Here is a 17354-nt window from a genome sequence, read left to right as displayed (position 1 = left end):
TTTTGCCTGCCTGTGTGTCTGTGCACCACATGTTAGCAGTGCCTCGCAGAATTACAGACAGTTGTGAACTGCCTTGTGGGTGCTGGGAATTGAACCCGGGTTCTCTGTAAGAGCAGCCAGTGCTCTTAACACTGAGCCGTCTCTCCAGCTCCTGACTTCTGGATCTTTACTTTCTTTCTTTCTTTTTTTTTTTTTTTTTTTTTTTTTTTTTTGGTTTTTTGAGACAGGGTTTCTCTGTGGCTTTGGAGCCTGTCCTGGAACTAGCTCTTGTAGACCAGGCTGGTCTCAAACTCACAGAGATCCGCCTGCCTCTGCCTCTCCGAGTGCTGGGATTAAAGGTGTGTGCCACCATCGCCCGGCTTTTACTATCTTTCTATGTGGTGGTTAGTCTTGTCAGCCTGGTGGGATTTAGACCCACTTAGGAGACAAGCCTCTGCTGGTGCCTGTGAGAAACTGTCTAGATTAGGCTAATTGAGGTGGAAAGCCCACCCAGTTGGTGGCATGATTATGGGATGGGGTGCTGGACTGGCAGAAAGGAGAGAATGGCTGAGCAGAGGGCCTCACCACTCTGCTTGCTGAGTTCTGACGCAGTGTGACGAGCTGCCTCAAGCTTCTCCCAAGTGACTGACCCTCCATGGTGGGCGTACCCTAAAACTGTCTGCCAAAATAAACCCTCAGTTTTCAGTTGGTTTGTCAGATATTTTGTCGTCACAGGAACCAGGCAACCACCCTTCTTTTCTCATCCAGCGTATACTCGGTCTGCTCCCTCTCCAACCTGGCTTGGCAGCTGATGTTGTCATATACACCAGCTTTTCACAGTTCTGCAGATGAAGCCAATAAACTAACTGAATCCTAGTTGTTTTGATTCTGTAAGAAGCCCAGGAACTACCAAGAGCAGTGAGCCCCTCCCTCCAGAAGCTCAGTCTGATTACGAGTGGGATAAGGCATACCTGTAAACCCTTTCCCATGGCCACAAACCCCGTTTTCTCAAAAAGTCTTCCATGAGCAAATATACAATGCCCATCATAACTTCCTTCAAGCCTTTCTTGATTTTCCTGCCTTGTCTGAGTTTTCCCACTTGTCTGGTCACTTGGTCTCTTCCCTGGACTCTTCTTTCTCACTCAGCCCCTGAAATGTTTCTTCCATTATGGTTACAATGTATATTCTTTTTGGGTTTTGTTTGGTTTTTGTTTGTTTATTTTTGTGTTTTTTTTTTTATAGACAAGATTCTCACTAAGTAGTTCTGGCTGTCCTTGAACCCACTATGTAGACCAGGCTGGCCTTGAAACAGTGTACACTCTTTTTTTAGGGGGCTGGATTTTTTTTTTTTTTAACACAGGTTTTCTCTGTGTTCCTCTGGCTGTCCTAAATTTGCTCTGTAGACCAGGCTGTTTTAGAACTCAAAGAGATCCACCTGCCTCTGCCTCTGCCTCTGCCTCTGCCTCCTGAGTGCTGAAATTAAAGGTGTGGCCACCATCTCCCAGCTGAAACAATGTATACGCTTGAGCAGTCTCATGCCTGAGAACTTCAGGAATCCCGTACTAATGACTCAAAATACTTGCCTTACCCTCCTATTATTTTCAGTTCTGAGTGTTTCCATTTTAATGTCTATGATGGTTAGCTTTAATTTTCAGTTTGATACAGCCTAGAATCCCAAGGGAAAAAAATTTCAATAAGGAATTGCATACGTTGGGCTGGTCTGTGGGCAGGCCTGTGGGCACTGTCCTGCGTAGTTGATAAGGGAAGACCCAGCCCCGGTGGGTAATACCATTCCTAGGCAGGGATCCTGAAATGTTGAGAAGTTTGTCAGGATGCAGGCAAGCAAGCATGTATGCATTCAGTATTCTCTCTGCTCTTGACTGGATATGGTATGGCTACTGCTGGAAATTCCTCCCATGCCTTCCCCACAAAGGTGGACTGTGACCTGGAATTGAACTCAAATAACCCTTTTTCTCCTCTAAGTTGTCTTGTTGTGTCAGGATGTTTTATCATCGTAACATGAAACTAGACAATACCCTGACATTATCAGAACCTAGTATAACCAAATGATAGCATTGTCGGGGATTATCTCAGCAGACATGCTTCCTTTCATTTTCCCTTTTTTAATGTGATTTTGCTGTGTTACCAAGTTGGATATTCACCATTACTTCTTGCCATTTTGTCGTGGACTGGTTTTCTTTTTGTTGTTCTTTTGTTTGTTTTTATTTGTTTGTCTTTTGGATACAGGGTTTCTCTGTGTAGGGCTTTTTGGCTACATCATAACACGGAAGAAAGCATCACATGGAGAAATTATAAGAGACTGAAAACAAAACCTCCACCCCTGTTAGTCATAGTTCACCCACTCCTACCATAACGACTGCTGTGGGATGATGCTCTTGTACACTGTAAAGATTTGTCACTCATTGGTTTAATAAAATGTTCATTGGCCAGTAGCCAGGCAGTAAGTACAGGCAGGGTGACCAGACTAAGAGAATTCTGGGAAGAGGAAAGGCAGAGATGCAGCCACCAGCCAGATGCAGGAGCAAGATGAGAATGCCTTACTGAGGAAAGGTCGCAAGCCACGTGGCTAAACATAGACAAGAATTATGGGTTGATTTAAGGTGTAAGAGCTAGTTAGTAATGAGCAGTTTATAATTACATAAGCCTCTGTGTGTTTCTTTGGGACTGAACAGCTGCAGGATCAGGCAGGACAGAAACTTCCATCTACAAATGGCCTTAATCTATTCTTTTTTTTAATATTTATTTTATGTATATGAGTGACCTGTCCTGTCTTCAAACACACCAGAGAGGAATTCAGATCGCATGGTTGTGAGCCACCGTTAGGAAGGACCTCTGGAAGAGCAGCCAGTGCTCTTAACTGCTGAGCCATCTCTCCAACCCCCTTAACCTATTGAGAGCTGAGCCCCTGTGATCCAACCACCTCTTGAAAGGTCCTACCTTTTAATACTCTTGAAATGGCAAAGTAAATGTCAACATTGAGCTGGAGGGGTATTCATATGTATGTATGTATTGCTAGTTTAAATGTTTTATTTAATAACATCTTTAATAAACATTCCATCTTAACCTTAGTGTTAACACTTTTGTTGTTTAGTAAAAAGCAGATTCATGACCTCGCAGTAATCTAATCTGAGGCTTCTTGGTGGATTCCCAGAGACATTGCCATTGAGGAAGCAATGACGTACAAAGCACACCCGTGCCCCAAAGCTTTTCTCAAATAGGTTTTTGAACTAGCATATAAAGGAGTTCTTCCTTGGCCTCGTCTTTAATGGTGTTTTCTGCTTCATTTGATTTTTCACCACCAATCAGATAGGATGCTCTTTCTAGAAGAAACTGTTCCCTTTTGGGAACATGTTCTATTAGTTCCAGTTGGAGTCTCACAAGAAAGCTGCCGAGGCTGTGGCTGTGGGGTAAAACTGGTAAGGACTTCTCCGCTGCGTCTGTGTCTGCAGAAGACAAAGACTGTCTTAAAAGCGGCTCTGCTGCTCGGAGGTGGAACACTGTGTATTGATCTCCATTTATTCTTGTTTCTGAAGTAATATTAACCTTTGTGATGCTATTTTATTTCTTTTAGAAAGTGAGTTTCAGCCGGGCGGTAGTGGCGCATGCCTTTAATCCCAGAACTCTGGGAGTCAGAGGGAGGCGGATCTCTGTGAGTTTAAGGCCAGTCTGGTCTACAGGACGGACTACAAAGCAACACAGAGAAACCCTGTCTCAAAAAAACAAAAAACAGAGAAAGGAAGGAAGGGAGGAAGGAATGAAAGAAGGAAGGAAGGAAAAGAAAGAAAGAAAGAAAGAGAGAGAGAGAGAGAGAGAGAAAGAAAGAAAGAAAGAAAGATGAGTTTCTTGAATGAACAGAAAGTTGTTTTTTATCCAAGCTGGGCTGTAACTCTCTGACTCTCCCCTAAATAGCTTTCTTCTCACCATGACAGCCACACTGCACCCACCTCCAAGTCTTGTAATTTTTAATTTTGGTGGGTGACAGTTGGGTGTCCACGTAAACCATGTTAAGCCACCAAGCAGCAGTCACTCTCCCTAACTCTTCCCTGCTGGCTGTGTCCTACTCATGTCTGCTGTTCTCCGACTGTTCCCTCCTCTCTACCCCTGGAGTGTTAGTGTTCCTCAGGATTCCGGCTTTTATCCACCACACTTTCTTTGCTCTTCTGTACTTTAGTGAAACCTCAGCTATTTTTGTGGCCTTCACTACTGACCTTCAAGTCTATGCTTCTAGCGCTGGTCTTCCTCCTGAGTTTCAAAATGCTATTTGTTTGTTTTTAAACTTTTCTGAGAATTTTCTATATGAATGCACCCTATTTATATCATTCCCTCCCCCCATCTCCTTGCTTGAGCTCCTCCCACATCCCCCACTCTCTTAAAACCATGAGCTCTTCTATAAGTATTACTACAGAAATATGTGTAACCTAAGGCATTCATTTGAGATTGGATGACCTTTGGGGCTCATCCTCGGAGAGGACTGATTCTCCCTTCCTCAACAGCGTTGACTGTAGGAATTCCCTGCATTCCCGTTGGCATGTCCACTGGCATTGTCATTACGCAGGTCTTGTTTAGGCAACCATAGGAAGATTTCCTGAGTGCAACAACTACAAGACACTAACAGCAAGCGTCCATCCTGGTCCTCTGACTCTTAAAATCTTTATGCTCCCTCTACCAGATAGATGGGCCCACTGGTACTGAGTACCCCACGGTCACTTCCTCTTTACATTGTAATCAGCTGTGGGTCTCTGGTAGTTTCTGTAGGCTGCAAATATCCAGCTCTTTGCCAGACAGTGCTTCGGCTGTCCCAGACTCACGCCAGCGCCTCACAGTCACATGTCAAGACAGCCCTTCTCTAGATCCAAATCTCTGCTCTTTCCCCCTCCAACCAGTGAAATCATTATCCTAACATCCAAACAGAATGTTCTAGAATTGCCTATGTCTTACTTCCTCCTACATAGCCAATAAAACATTAAGCTTTGCTTTAAAAAAAAATCACCTTGTTTATTATGGGGGCACATGTGTCACGCTGTGCATGTGGAGGTCAGAGGAAACTTGCAGGAGTCAGCTTCCTCCCCACACTGTAGGTCCTGGGGAAATAACTTTATCCACTAAGTTACTTCACTGACCCCAGGCCTTTCTTTTAACTCCTAAATCTCTCTCTCTCTTAGTTTTTTGAGACAGGTTTCCTCTGTGTAGTCCTGGCTCTCCTGGAACTCACTCTGTAGACCAGGTTGGCCTTGAACTCAGTGATCCCCTGCCACCACTGCCTGGCCTAATGTTCCTCAAGCCCAGTTCCCTTCTCAGTTTCCACTGGCCTAGATATATCTCATATAATCTTTCGGAATGAATGACCCGCTTCCTCTACATGCACAATTTACTTCCTTGAATTCATTTGTCTTGTACAACTAATCTTTCTGAAAAAAAAAAGTACATATGACTTAAAATCACTAACAGCTCCCTGTCATCACAACTGCCTGTAACTCAAGCTCTAGGGAATCCAGTGCCCTCTTCGGGCCTCCAAGAACACTCAGACAGAACGTGGTATGCAGACATACATACACTCAGACGAGCATACCTGAACACAAACACAAAACATTTTTTTTAAAAGAAAACCCTTTAACAAGAAAAACATGGCAATACCAACAGAAAAAATAGGCAACAGATATGAATAAGCTATGACTAAAACAGGAATAATTTATGAATTAATTTAAAAGAGGAAGTCCATGAGGTCATCAAGAAATATTTAAGGTTGGGGGTTAGCAAGAAGATTCAGCAATAAGGTGAATTCTTGCTGCCAAGGCTGATGACCTGAGTTAGATTCACCCAGATCCATATGGGAAAAGGAAAGAACCAGTTCCCACAAGTTGTCCTCTGACCTCCACACACATGTCATGACACATGCACACACACACACACACACATATATGTATATATATATATATATATATATATATATATATATATATATATGCATCCATCCCCCAATAAATGTAATTTTAGAACATTTTTATAAAGGAAGTGTTCCAATTCAACCTAGATGTGGTATTGTACACCAATATTCACAGCAGTAGAGAGACTCATACTAGAAAGACCATGAGATTGAAGGCCTAACTTGACTTTATAATGATACCAGTTTTTAAAAATCTTTAAGCTCAATAGTTTAGAGAAAACCAAAATAAGATGATAAACCTACTGGGCACAGTGGCACACACCTTTAATCCCAGCACCTAGTGGGTAGAGACAGATCTGTGAGTTCAAGACCAGTTTGGTCTACATAGAAAGTTCCAGGATGGATCTACTTCGTGTTCCTGGAGAAGCCTGAATTATTTAACAAATGCAGATTCTTCATTTATCACATATAGTAAGCAGAGTTGTTGTATAGTTCAGAGAAAACTGGGTTCTACAAAATTGGGTTTTACCTTGTATTTGCTTTCCAAACTGCCTTATCTCTGAAAGTGATCTGTTCTTCAAAAATTGTGTGTGTTGAGCCTTGAGCATTTTCTCCAAGATTAGAATACTGAATGACAGAAAAGGGCATACACAACCTGGGCTGTGATTTTCCACCTATGGAGACTGTATCAAAGAACTGGACAGATATTGATGCAGTACTTCCTGAACTAATTTTGATGCATCATTCTTGGTAATACCCTGCCGATTACTGATTCTTTTTTTAAAGCCATCAGGTCTATATTGTGGATGGAGGTGAATGCTCCCCTGTCAGTCATTTCAGGAAAGCCTTGGATGAATAGGGAAGTAGGAGAGTGTAGTAATAAGAGCGGAGGGGCTGCGTCCCTGGCACCCGGCCGCCCACATGGCTAGCTTATGCCCGAAATAACAACACACAAATTGTTTCATTTAAACACTGCTTGGCCCTTTAGCTCTAGCCCTTACTGGCTAATTCTGATATCCCGATCAACCCATCTCTAATAATCTGTGAACACCGGTCTTATCAGAAAGATTCTAGCCTACGTCCATCCTGGGTCGGAACTTCATCGCATGTGTCTGCCGTGTGTCTGCCTGCGGAGCGGGGCATGGTGTCTCTGCTCCAGCGAGCAGAGCTGTCAAGTCTGAGCTCACTTCCTCTTCCTCCCAGCATTCTGTTCTGTTTACTCCTCCCACCTATGTTTTAACCTATGAGGGCAAGCAGTTTCTTTATTGCTTAACCAATGAAGTCAACAGATTGATATATGACACTCCCACATCAGGAAAGAATTTCTTCTAGTCTGTAGTCTGTTGAATCAAAACACAACTCTTGCTTATATGTATAAATAATATTCTTTAAGATTTATTTATTTATTTATCTGCCTGCATGCATGTCTGTAGGCCAGAAAAGGGTACCAAATCTCATTACAGATGGTCGTAAACCACGATGTGGTTGCTGGGAGTTGAATTCAAGACCTTTGAAGAGCAGGCAGTGTTCTTAATCGCTGAGCCATCTCTCCAGCCCTGTGTAAATGATATTCTATATTCAGGACCAATTATGAGTGACCATGAGTGAGAACAATGATTAGGGTTGTCCTGATATTTTACTGTAGAAGAAAAAGGTTATTGGAACTTTTATAGTTACAGAATGGAAGAAGTCATAAGTCAATGCTTTGGTCAAGTACAATGGTGGGGATATCAGGTAGGTGGGTAGTCATCACAGAATCAGGGTGACCCATCGTCTTCCTTTTGGACATCAGGGCCACCTACTCAATCTTATTTTTTTTATGGTGAAAAAGTGTATATTTAGAATTAGCCGGCTAGGCTCAGTTTAGATGATTCCAATCTTGTTGGCAACATCCAGATCATCATAATCAGGAGCCAACCAAACATACGCCTTCTTCTCTCCGTCGGGCCTTATGAGGGTGTTGACTTTGGCCACATCGATGTCATAGAGTTTCTTCACAGCCTGTTTGATCTGGTGCTTGTTGGCCTTGACGTCCACAATGAACACAAGTGTGTTGTTGTCTTCTATCTTCTTCATGGCTGACTCGGTGGTCAGGGGGAATTTGATGATGGCATAGTGGTCAAGCTTGTTCCTCCTGGGCACGCTCTTCCGGGGGTATTTAGGCTGCCTTCGTAGCCACGGGTCTTGGGATGCCGAAAGGTGGGCGATGTGCGGATCTTCTTCTTTTTGTGGCTGTGGACGCCTTTCAGCACTGCCTTCCTGGCTTTCAAGGCCTTCGCTTTAGCTTCGGCTTTGGGAGGGGCAGGAGCTTCCTTCTTTGCTTTCGGCGCCATCTTGACGAAAAGGGTGGCCTCCACCTACTCAATCTTGACAGAGTTTTAGGGACCCACCTCTCCTTGTTCCTCTGTTGTTGGGATAGGGGACAGCCTTGACAACCTCACCAAACCCCATCACTTAGTTACATCTTTAAGGATATCCACCTTGGCCACTCCTTTCTGTGGTGCCAATCCATCCCATCCCCTTGCTGAGAAGGGACCTCTTAGCCAAATTGGGAGCCTCTATTTCTGTCTCTTCCCCAATCTCACTTGACCAGGCTTTCACCTCTTCCCCTCCTCCTCCTCCTCCAAATCACACAGTCGGAAATCCCTTTTCCCTTGCCAGCCTCCCAGTGCATCCCTGATTATGGGACACCCAAAATCCTTCTATAGCCAAATCCAATCCTCCTCTCATCAGGCAACTACAAAATCCTTTTGTTCCCATCCAGGGCAAAAGCAGATGTCACCAGCCTATCTGGTCCTTTGGAAAGTTTTGCTGTCTGTCTATATGCAGAGATGAGTGTGTGTTTTCTGTTGTGTCCATAAGTCTTGTGGCAAACATGGGAGCTGGGATAGAAATGAGTCGGGCTCAGCTGAATGTATGAATACGGTGACATCTTTTGTTTCTGACTGGTCTTCGGGTGTGTAAGCTTTCTGTATTCTGTGTTTATTGGTTTTGTTTTTGTTTTCTCTGCCTCTACCAGCTGCCAGCCACCACTGCTAGTCCTGCTTGCCGTGGCTGTTTTGATGGCCAGGGCTCAGGATTTATCTCTGAGCTTTCTAGTTACTGAATTCAGTTTAATGGGGACTCGAATGTCTTTTGAGTGTGGATAATATTAAAGTCGTTGCACTTTATGGGAAAGCTGGCTCTGGAGTTTGGTGACGGCTCCTCCTCCTCTACACCCAAACACGTTTGTTTAAGGTGGACCACCTGACTGTGACAGAGGAAGAAGAGCGAAACAAAGGATCTAAAGGAACTTGCTTTGCAATGACTGCGCTCAGTGACAACCATGTGTGTCTCTAGTAAACGGTTAGATGGAGGATGCGAAAGCTAACGTTCTGAGGGTCCCAGAAAGTATTTTAAGGCACGTAAATGACAGTTCTGAAGGAATGAGAAAGTGACATAAGAGAATAAAAAATGTTTCAGACTCCCCCACCTCATCCCACCCCCGTGCTATTGTTATATTAAGATTTCAAAGGTTCAGGAAAACTATTCTCAGTGGTTCAACCAGACCACTCCAGTGGTAGGGGCTGGAGCCTGCTCACCAGCAGGTTGCCAAAAGGAGACACTTGTCCCTATGGCACCTAAACAGACTTCTAAAACACCTGTCCCCTATGCTTACTTTCTCTATGCTCAAACAAGAAATTACTGTTGATGTTGGCCAGAGGTTAATGGAGACTACCCTTAGTGGTCCTGTAGGAGTCATGATGCATATTCAGGGAAGCATGTTTGTGCAGAATGGGGCATCTTTTATATCCTAATCAAGGACCTGTGGCACCCCAGATGGGAGATGTGGATCCCTGGTAAACTTCAACATTTATCACAGCTGCCCATGAGGCACGATCACAATACAGAGGGTACACACCCTGCTCTCTCAACCCCTAGGTACAGGCGCTGTTAAAGAAGTGGTCCAAAGCTTCCCAAAGGTCCTGCATCCCTAGTATCACCCCTCTTAGACGATATTGACCCCACCTCCCCATTACACCGTCTTGTTTCAGACCGTAACCTCCACATATCAGCTTGACTAACCACCATTTGTGGCCTGCTAGACTCTCTCACCTCACCACTCTAAGTCTAACAGCTCTGAGGGGAAAGGTATCCTGGCAGTCAGGAGCCAAGGACTATCACAAAGTCATGCTGAACAATAAACCTCACAAGAGAAATTTATTGGGAAAGACACGGGGAGGAAGAGTGACTGCTTCTGCTTGGGTGAGTAGCAGCAAAGAACTAAGAGGCAAGCTTTATATAGTTTCTTGGTGGGTGGAGCTGTCCAGGGTGACCTGATCTTGGGGCAAGCTCAAGGATTGGTGGGGTTTTGTGGCCAGATTTTGAGCCCCCCCCCTCCGTAGGGCAGGATCTGGAAAGGGCCATTAGAGAAGCCTAGACTCAAGGAGCTAGGATTGGCTGTTTTGACTGTTAGAGAAGTTTGGGATATTGCCTAGCCATTAGCACCTCAAGGAGCTCACAGCCTCTCCTTAATTGCAATAAGCTAAATAACACTACCACCCCTTATCTCTCTTAAGTATCTCAGTCTGCTTTAACTCCCCAGGGACACACTTTGTGGGTACCCTGGATTCTGCAGATTGTGATAGTACCTTGATCCTAAGTACTACCACCCAGTCCAGTCCCTTATGTCCAAACATTCACAATGCTTCAATTCTCTTCAGCACTCAAGTTTACCACTGCCTGCCTGCTTGGTGGTCCAGGAGTTGTGTCCTGGTGTTCCTTTTTCCAAAACTAGGGGTGGTACCTGGTGAAGAACCCTTGCCAATTCCCAACACAATGTTTACAGTGGCAGGCTATGACAAAGGGGCAGTTCAGGTCATAGCCTCCAGCAGTCCTACTGGAGTGCGTGGCAGGACTGTTTCCCTAGCTATGTACCATTGGTTTTCCTATTGGTTCACCCAGCATCTCCAATGGGTGGCTCAGACCATCCTCACCTTCCAGGGCCTCATAGACTCGCTGGCCCCATAGTGCTACAAAATCGGCGAGGATTAGAGTTACTAACAAAATCCCTCCAATCCCAGGTCATCCTGGAACCCTGCCCCTCAAGAAACCCTATATAAAGCCTGCTTCTCACTGGAGCAGAGGAAGCCACTTTTCCTCCTGTATCTTTCCCAATAAATCTCTATTGTGAGGTTTGTTGTGCGGTTGACTTTATGGTATTCCTTGGTTCCCCACTATCAGGATATAGCTACCTTTCCCCTCAGAGCTGCAACATCTTAACCTTTCTGAGTCATTTTTTTCCCCAAATATATTTCCTAAAGGATTCCCAGATTTGCTGGGCTAAGTTAATCAGGGAAGGCTAAATTAACCCAGTAGAAAGGGCTTCTTAATCTATGGGCGTTAGAAGGAAGTACAAAGCCCTGAGACCAAAGTGGTCACAGACATCGTGGAGAATGTTTGAGACAGGGTCTTACTCCGCCACTCTGGCTAGCCTGGAACTCACTTTGTAGATCAAGATGGACTCAAACTCAGAGAACCGCTGCCTGTGCCCCCCAGAGTGCTGGGATTAAAGGCTTGGGTCACCGCAACTCGCCTTGGCAAATAAAACCCAAAATAGAACTAAAACATTTGTATTTGCTGATGCACGCCTATAAAGGAGGCTGAGACATGAAAGATCCACCCCGCCCCTATCACACCCCTTTTGATTACTATAGTAGCCCCACCCCCCACCCCCGCCTCCTCGCCGCCTGCGTGAGCCAGGCAGATTGTATCCGAAGGCCATTTAAAGCTGGGCGAACGGCAAGACACGACAAAAAGGCACTGCAGCCGGAGGACACAGCACCTCTCAAAACGAGAATCAACACAAGTGCGGCCCAGCTCCCGAGATTCGGGCCCCCTTTAGCCACCCGTGCCACCCCACCCCCCCCCCCCCCGTTCCCGCCAGGCCGGTTGCATTTGTCTGAAGTCCCAAAGGCACCATTCCACGGTAAACTCGAGTGGCACCACCCCCTCGTGGCCATCTACGCGCGCGCAGGCGCGACTTTTCGGCGCCGGAAATCCGGGACACGTGACCAGGTGACAGCCCTCGCTCGGTGGCGGGGCTCGCTCGAGGTGCTGCGGCACAGCACGGGATGGCGGAGGCACCTCCGGTCTCAGGTACTGTCCGTGTCCCCGCGTGGGATCTCTAGGGTGCGGCGATGTATTCAAGCTAGGAGATCGGAAAGATTCGGGCCCTTAGGTGGCGAGAGGGGCGCGTGCTGCGCGTGGACAGTGGCTCGCAAGGGCCAAGCCACGCGCGCCGCGCGGACGGACCTCTCCAACATCTTCCATAGGGTGGTGAAGCTCGGCCCCTGGGTTTCCGAGAAGAACGGACGGGTCCCGGTGCCCAGCGAGGGGACATAGGGGACGTGGGCATCCCACGCCTCCGCGGGGCTCCTTCCGGCCTTGCCGAGGCAGCGCGACCTGAGTCCGGCGGGCGGGCTGGCGGGCGGAGGAGGCGGCGGCGGCGAGTCCCGGTAGCGGGCCCTGGAGTCCAGCGAGTTTGCGCGCAGCGCTCTGGGAGTGTTCTCAACCTCCCAGAGCCGCGGCGTTCCGCGTGCACGCCAGCGGCTCCAGCCTCGAGGGCTTTGAAATCCCACTTTGCCCCGACGTGCGTGATCCAGCCTCAGTTTCCTCGTCTGTCAGTTTGGACTCAGTAAGCTAATTTCCGGACCCTACACGTTCCGTCCCTAATTGTTGGCTCCCTTGCCTTCCCGGAGCTACTCTATGGTTGGGACAGCCTCATTTGACTGTTAATAGAAGTTTTTTCCATTTTCTTCACGGTGCATTGGTAGATCCGGGGTTTCAGATTTTGTAGACATCGATCAAAAAGAAACCCTTTGCACTGGGATATTAATGCACACTACCTAAAGCGTAAAAATGAACCAGGAAACTGAAGAGTTGGTGCCGTGTTTGAAAACACTACAAGCTCTTCCAGAAGAACCGCATTCGGTTTGCACAACCACCTGTAACTCCAGCTCTAGAAGATCTGACGCCCTCTTCTGACCACCGAGGTTATCAACACACACGTCATATATATCCTGTCTCCCTCTCTGTACACACACACACACACACACACACACACACAGTACAAAAAAAGTTTTTTAAGTGAACCAAATGTTTCAGTGGTGTAGGGCATAGTGGTACATGCCTTTAATCCCAGCACTTGAGAGGCTGAAGCAGGAGGATCTTTAAGTTCAATCCATCCACGTGTTCAGTTCCAGGCCAGCCAGGGTTACATAGTGAGCCCCCATCTTGGAGGGCGGGATGAGGGTTGAGGGGGAGAAGCAGTAGTTTCTTTTACTATAAACAGCATATTGTAACGTTACGATAAAACAACACCCAAACAAAACCTGCTTGTCACAACCCGCTCCATAGAAAAGCAGCCCAGCAGTGTCCCGCTTTGGCTTGAATTATAGTTATGCTTTCTGACAGATTGATAGGACGCTAGTCACAGCTAGTCAGACTGTGCGTGCGTCTGTACCGAGTGACAGGGGAGATGTATGTTCCTGTCTCAGTTGAAAGAGTGTAAGAACACCGCACTGGCACACCCTAGATTTGGCTAACCCTTCTTGGGAATGGGAACTTTAGGCAGATACATTGCTCTCCTCCCTCTCTAGGCCGCCACTAACCCAATACCCTGAATCCCTTGGGCTTCTTCTCTGTCTCTGTCACCTCTGACTTCCTTCCAGGCCGGTATGTGTCCGAAGCAGAGGTGGGTGAGGTCATTGTGACTCACAGCTTTAACCTTTGGGACTGTGCTTCCACTCCCTGGAGCGTTTGCTGAGTCCCCTTGCCCAAGGAATCCCTACTTCCTTGTTTCTCTTTTCTTTATTTTATTTTTTCGAGACAGAGTTTCTCTGTGTATCTTTTTTAAAAAAATATTTATTTATTATGTGTACAATATTCTGTCTGTGTGTATGTCTGCAGGCCAGAAGAGGGCACCAGACCTCATTACAAATGGTTGTGAGCCACCATGTGGTTGCCAGGAACTGAACTCAGGACCTTTGGAAGAGCAGGCAGTGCTCTTAACTGCTGAACCATCTCTCCAGACCCCTTCTCTGTGTATCTTTGCGCTGTAATCCAGGCTGGCCTCGAACTCCCAGAGATCCACTTGCCTCTGCCTCCCAGGTGCTGGGCTTAAGGCATCCCCACCACATCCAGCTGTACTTTTTTTATAGCCTTTATCCATCATCACTAGCTCACACACTCTTCTAAGGCAGTGCTTCTCAACCTTTCTGATGCTTCAGCCCTTAAATGCAGTTCCTCACGTTGTGACCCCAACTATAAAATTGTTTTCTTAATTATTTATTTTATTTTGTGTACATTGGTGTTTTGGCTGCAGATCTGTCTATATGAGGGCATCGGATCCCCTGGAACAGTTGTGAGTGAGCTGCCGTGTGGGTGCTGGGAATTGAATCTGGATCCTCTAGAGGAGCGTCCAGCACTCTTAGCCACTGAGCCATCTCTCTCGCCCCTGCTCCCAATAAATTATTTTTGCTGCTACTTCATAACTAATTTTGCGACTGTTATAAATCATAATGTAAATATCTGTGTTTTAGGTGGTCTTAGGTGACCCCTCTGAAAGAGTTGTTCGACCTTCCAACGGATCGAGATCCACAGTTGAGAGCTGGTGCACTAAGGTCTTTAAATGTCAGACTAATCTAGAAAGGGGAATCTTTTTTTCCTGTGTGATCAGATTTCCTTCTTCCCCACCCACCTCCGAAACAGAGGTTTTCTGTGTAACCGCCCTGCTGTCCTGGGACTCTGTAGACCAGAACGGCCTTGAATTCACAATGATCCCACCAGGTTCTGCCTCCCAAGTGCTGCCCAGCCTGTGAACAGGCTTTCTAGTGCCAACTTTGTGCACAGCACTACATGTTGCTATGCTTTGTTGGGTCGCCCAATGCCTCTTGTAATAAATATAGTGATGCTTTGGTGAGAAAACAGCTCACTACAGAAAAACGTCTGCTTAAATAGTGGAACAAGTGTCTGGCCTGTGCCATAGTACAGTTTCCTGATTCATGTGCCCCTTTTTCCTTCCTTGTGTCTTTTTAAGGGTCCTTCTGAGGTTTTTCTTAGGTCTAGTGAAAACACCACTCTGTATGGCTAGACAGCATGTCTGGATCTGTTTACTACTACTCAATGTGAAACATCCTTTACCAGGCTATTGGGCAGCTTTACTGACCTTTTTGTCCGAGCCCCTCCCCCCATCCTTGCTTTTTCAAAGCAGGAGAGAAATGTATAGCACTTCTTGGTACAGTTTATCCATTCCCACTTGTAAGTTTATCTCATGTTTTCAAGAATACCTCTTCTGCTCTGGGAGTCTGTCTAATCTTCTTGCCATTTTGTGAGCCCTTCCACTCCACCCTCAACACTACCTATGTGGAAGTGTTTGGGACAGATCCTGGATTGAATGAGAGGTTTCTCTGTGGCCAGTATGATCTCACCAGTTCTTCACTGTGTTTCTGTGCTATCTGCTGCCTTGCCCTGTCAGTGTGCAATGTACGAATGAGGACAAGTCATGAGTGCTACGTGTCCTAAGTCAGAGTTCAGAGCTTGCCTTGGAGTGTCTGTGGCCTCAGGCAAGTTACTGTGCTTTCTCATCCGGAATGTGACGATTAAATGAGTTAATGGGGCTAGAGAGATGGCTCAGCTGTTAAGAGGACTTGGTGCTCCTCCAGAGGACCAAGTTTGGTTCTTAGCACCTACGCACCTGGTCGCTCAGGTCACTTCCTGTAACTCCAGCTCCAGGGGATCTGATATCTTCTGCCTCAGGACCCCCACACACTCATGGTTGAGACTCACAGAGATTCCTACACGTACACATTTAAAACAGAATAAAGAAGTTAACACATGAAAAGTGCTTAGGTGAGTGTGTGGCACATACTAAGTCTACAAGGTTTGCAGTTTATCCATTGGAGTCTGTGTCAGATAGTCGTAGCTCTAAAAGCAATAATAAGGTATCATTTTAACCGCTGTAGGCATGCTATTGCTTTACTTTACCAACTTAGTTTCCCTAGCAGCTCTGATGAGGGATTATGTTCTCAATTACATATAAGAAATCTGGGACTAAGTAACATTAAAACATGGTAAAGCAGGGATATGATGGTGCTTGCCTGTAATTATATCACTTAGAATATTGAGGCAGGAGGATTTTAAGTTTGAAGCCAGCCTGGGCTACATATTGAAGCCTTTTCTCATGCCAGAAGATAGATAATTTAAAACAAACAATAAATGGTAGGCAGGGACTTAAATTTATGCCTTACAGACTGTTGATTGCTACTGTGACTTTGTTACTGACTAGTTTTGTGTCATTGGGTAGATAGTTTCTTTTTTTTTTATTTTTTGAGACAGGGTTTTACTACGTAGCTGTGGCTGACCTGAAACTCATTTATGTAGACTAGGCTAGCCTCAAGCTTACAAACATCTGCCTACCTCCACCTCCTGAGTGCCGGGACTAACAGTGTGCACCACCATGCCCCTGACCTGGCAGATGGTTCTCCTGAGTGCCGGGACTAACAGTGTGCACCACCGTGCCCCTGACCTGGCAGATGGTTCTCCTGAGTGCCGAGACTAACAGTGTGCACCACCATGCCCCTGACCTGGCAGATGGTTCTCCTGAGTGCCGGGACTAACAGTGTGCACCACCGTGCCCCTGACCTGGCAGATGGTTCTCCTGAGTGCCGAGACTAACAGTGTGCACCACCATGCCCCTGACCTGGCAGATGGTTCTCCTGAGTGCCGAGACTAACAGTGTGCACCACCGTGCCCCTGACCTGGCAGATGATTTCTTTAGGCTTCAGGAACTGAGCTGACTGTATTTGGAATCACCTTGTGGGGTGAGTGAGTAGGCTGAAGTTAAAGTAAGGTTAGATTTTAAGGCTTGGAAATTTTAGAACATATTGTAGGAGTTACATGTAAAATCCCAAACTGTATTCCAAGGGGGAAGAGATGGAGACTAGCACACTCCCTATGCTAATATTATCTGTATGGGATCTTTTAGGTGCCATAATAGCCTTTGAAATAAACATTGTTATCTTTCATTATAGATGTAGAAACTGAGGCTAAGGTGGTCAGGTGATAACCCTAAGCTCATTCAGATTTTAATCCCATTTTAGGCTGATTTCAAAGCCTATTTGCTTGCTATGATGCAATGCTGCTTTAGTGTTTTGAAAGACCACATGGAACTTCCTGACCAATATCTCATCCCTAAACCTGACTTTCATTTTTTATTGAGACAAAGTCTCACCGTGGAACCTGGGCTGGTCTCAAACTTTTGATCCTATTGCCTAGGCCTTTTCAGTTCTGGGATTAGAGGCATGTACCCACATGCTCTGCCCTCTTCCAAGGTTTTAGTTTTGGTTGTAGGGGCTCATATAGCTAGCTCAGGCCCTTCTTGAGAGGAGATTACCAGTGTATACTACCATGCCTGGCTTTGGCTTTTCTA

The 17354-nt window shown here is 46.0% G+C and overlaps 1 protein-coding gene and 1 pseudogene across 3 annotated transcripts in view; one reads left to right on the top strand and one right to left on the bottom strand.

Annotated features, from left to right (window-relative positions):
• Positions 1–7747: 7747 nt before the first annotated feature.
• On the bottom strand, positions 7748–8217 carry LOC142846904 (large ribosomal subunit protein uL23 pseudogene; annotated as a pseudogene).
• Positions 8218–11912: 3695 nt separating this feature from the next.
• Positions 11913–17354, top strand: part of Nfx1 (nuclear transcription factor, X-box binding 1) — a 56790-nt gene continuing 51348 nt past the window's right edge. For 2 of the 3 annotated variants that reach the window (XM_075967508.1, XM_075967511.1), the window contains exon 1: positions 11913–12022. In XM_075967508.1, the coding sequence (XP_075823623.1) occupies positions 11998–12022 (25 nt within the window). In that variant the 5' untranslated portion in view covers positions 11913–11997. Of the gene's footprint in view, positions 12023–16261; positions 16373–16429; positions 16747–17354 lie in introns of those variants that run through there. The other variant, XM_075967509.1, reaches the window with a different exon arrangement.

This window comes from Microtus pennsylvanicus, chromosome 3, assembly GCF_037038515.1.
Source record: "Microtus pennsylvanicus isolate mMicPen1 chromosome 3, mMicPen1.hap1, whole genome shotgun sequence".
Taxonomy (NCBI): Eukaryota; Metazoa; Chordata; class Mammalia; order Rodentia; family Cricetidae; genus Microtus; species Microtus pennsylvanicus.
Note: the sequence above shows the minus strand (reverse complement) of the source record. Positions and strands in the feature narration are given on the sequence as shown.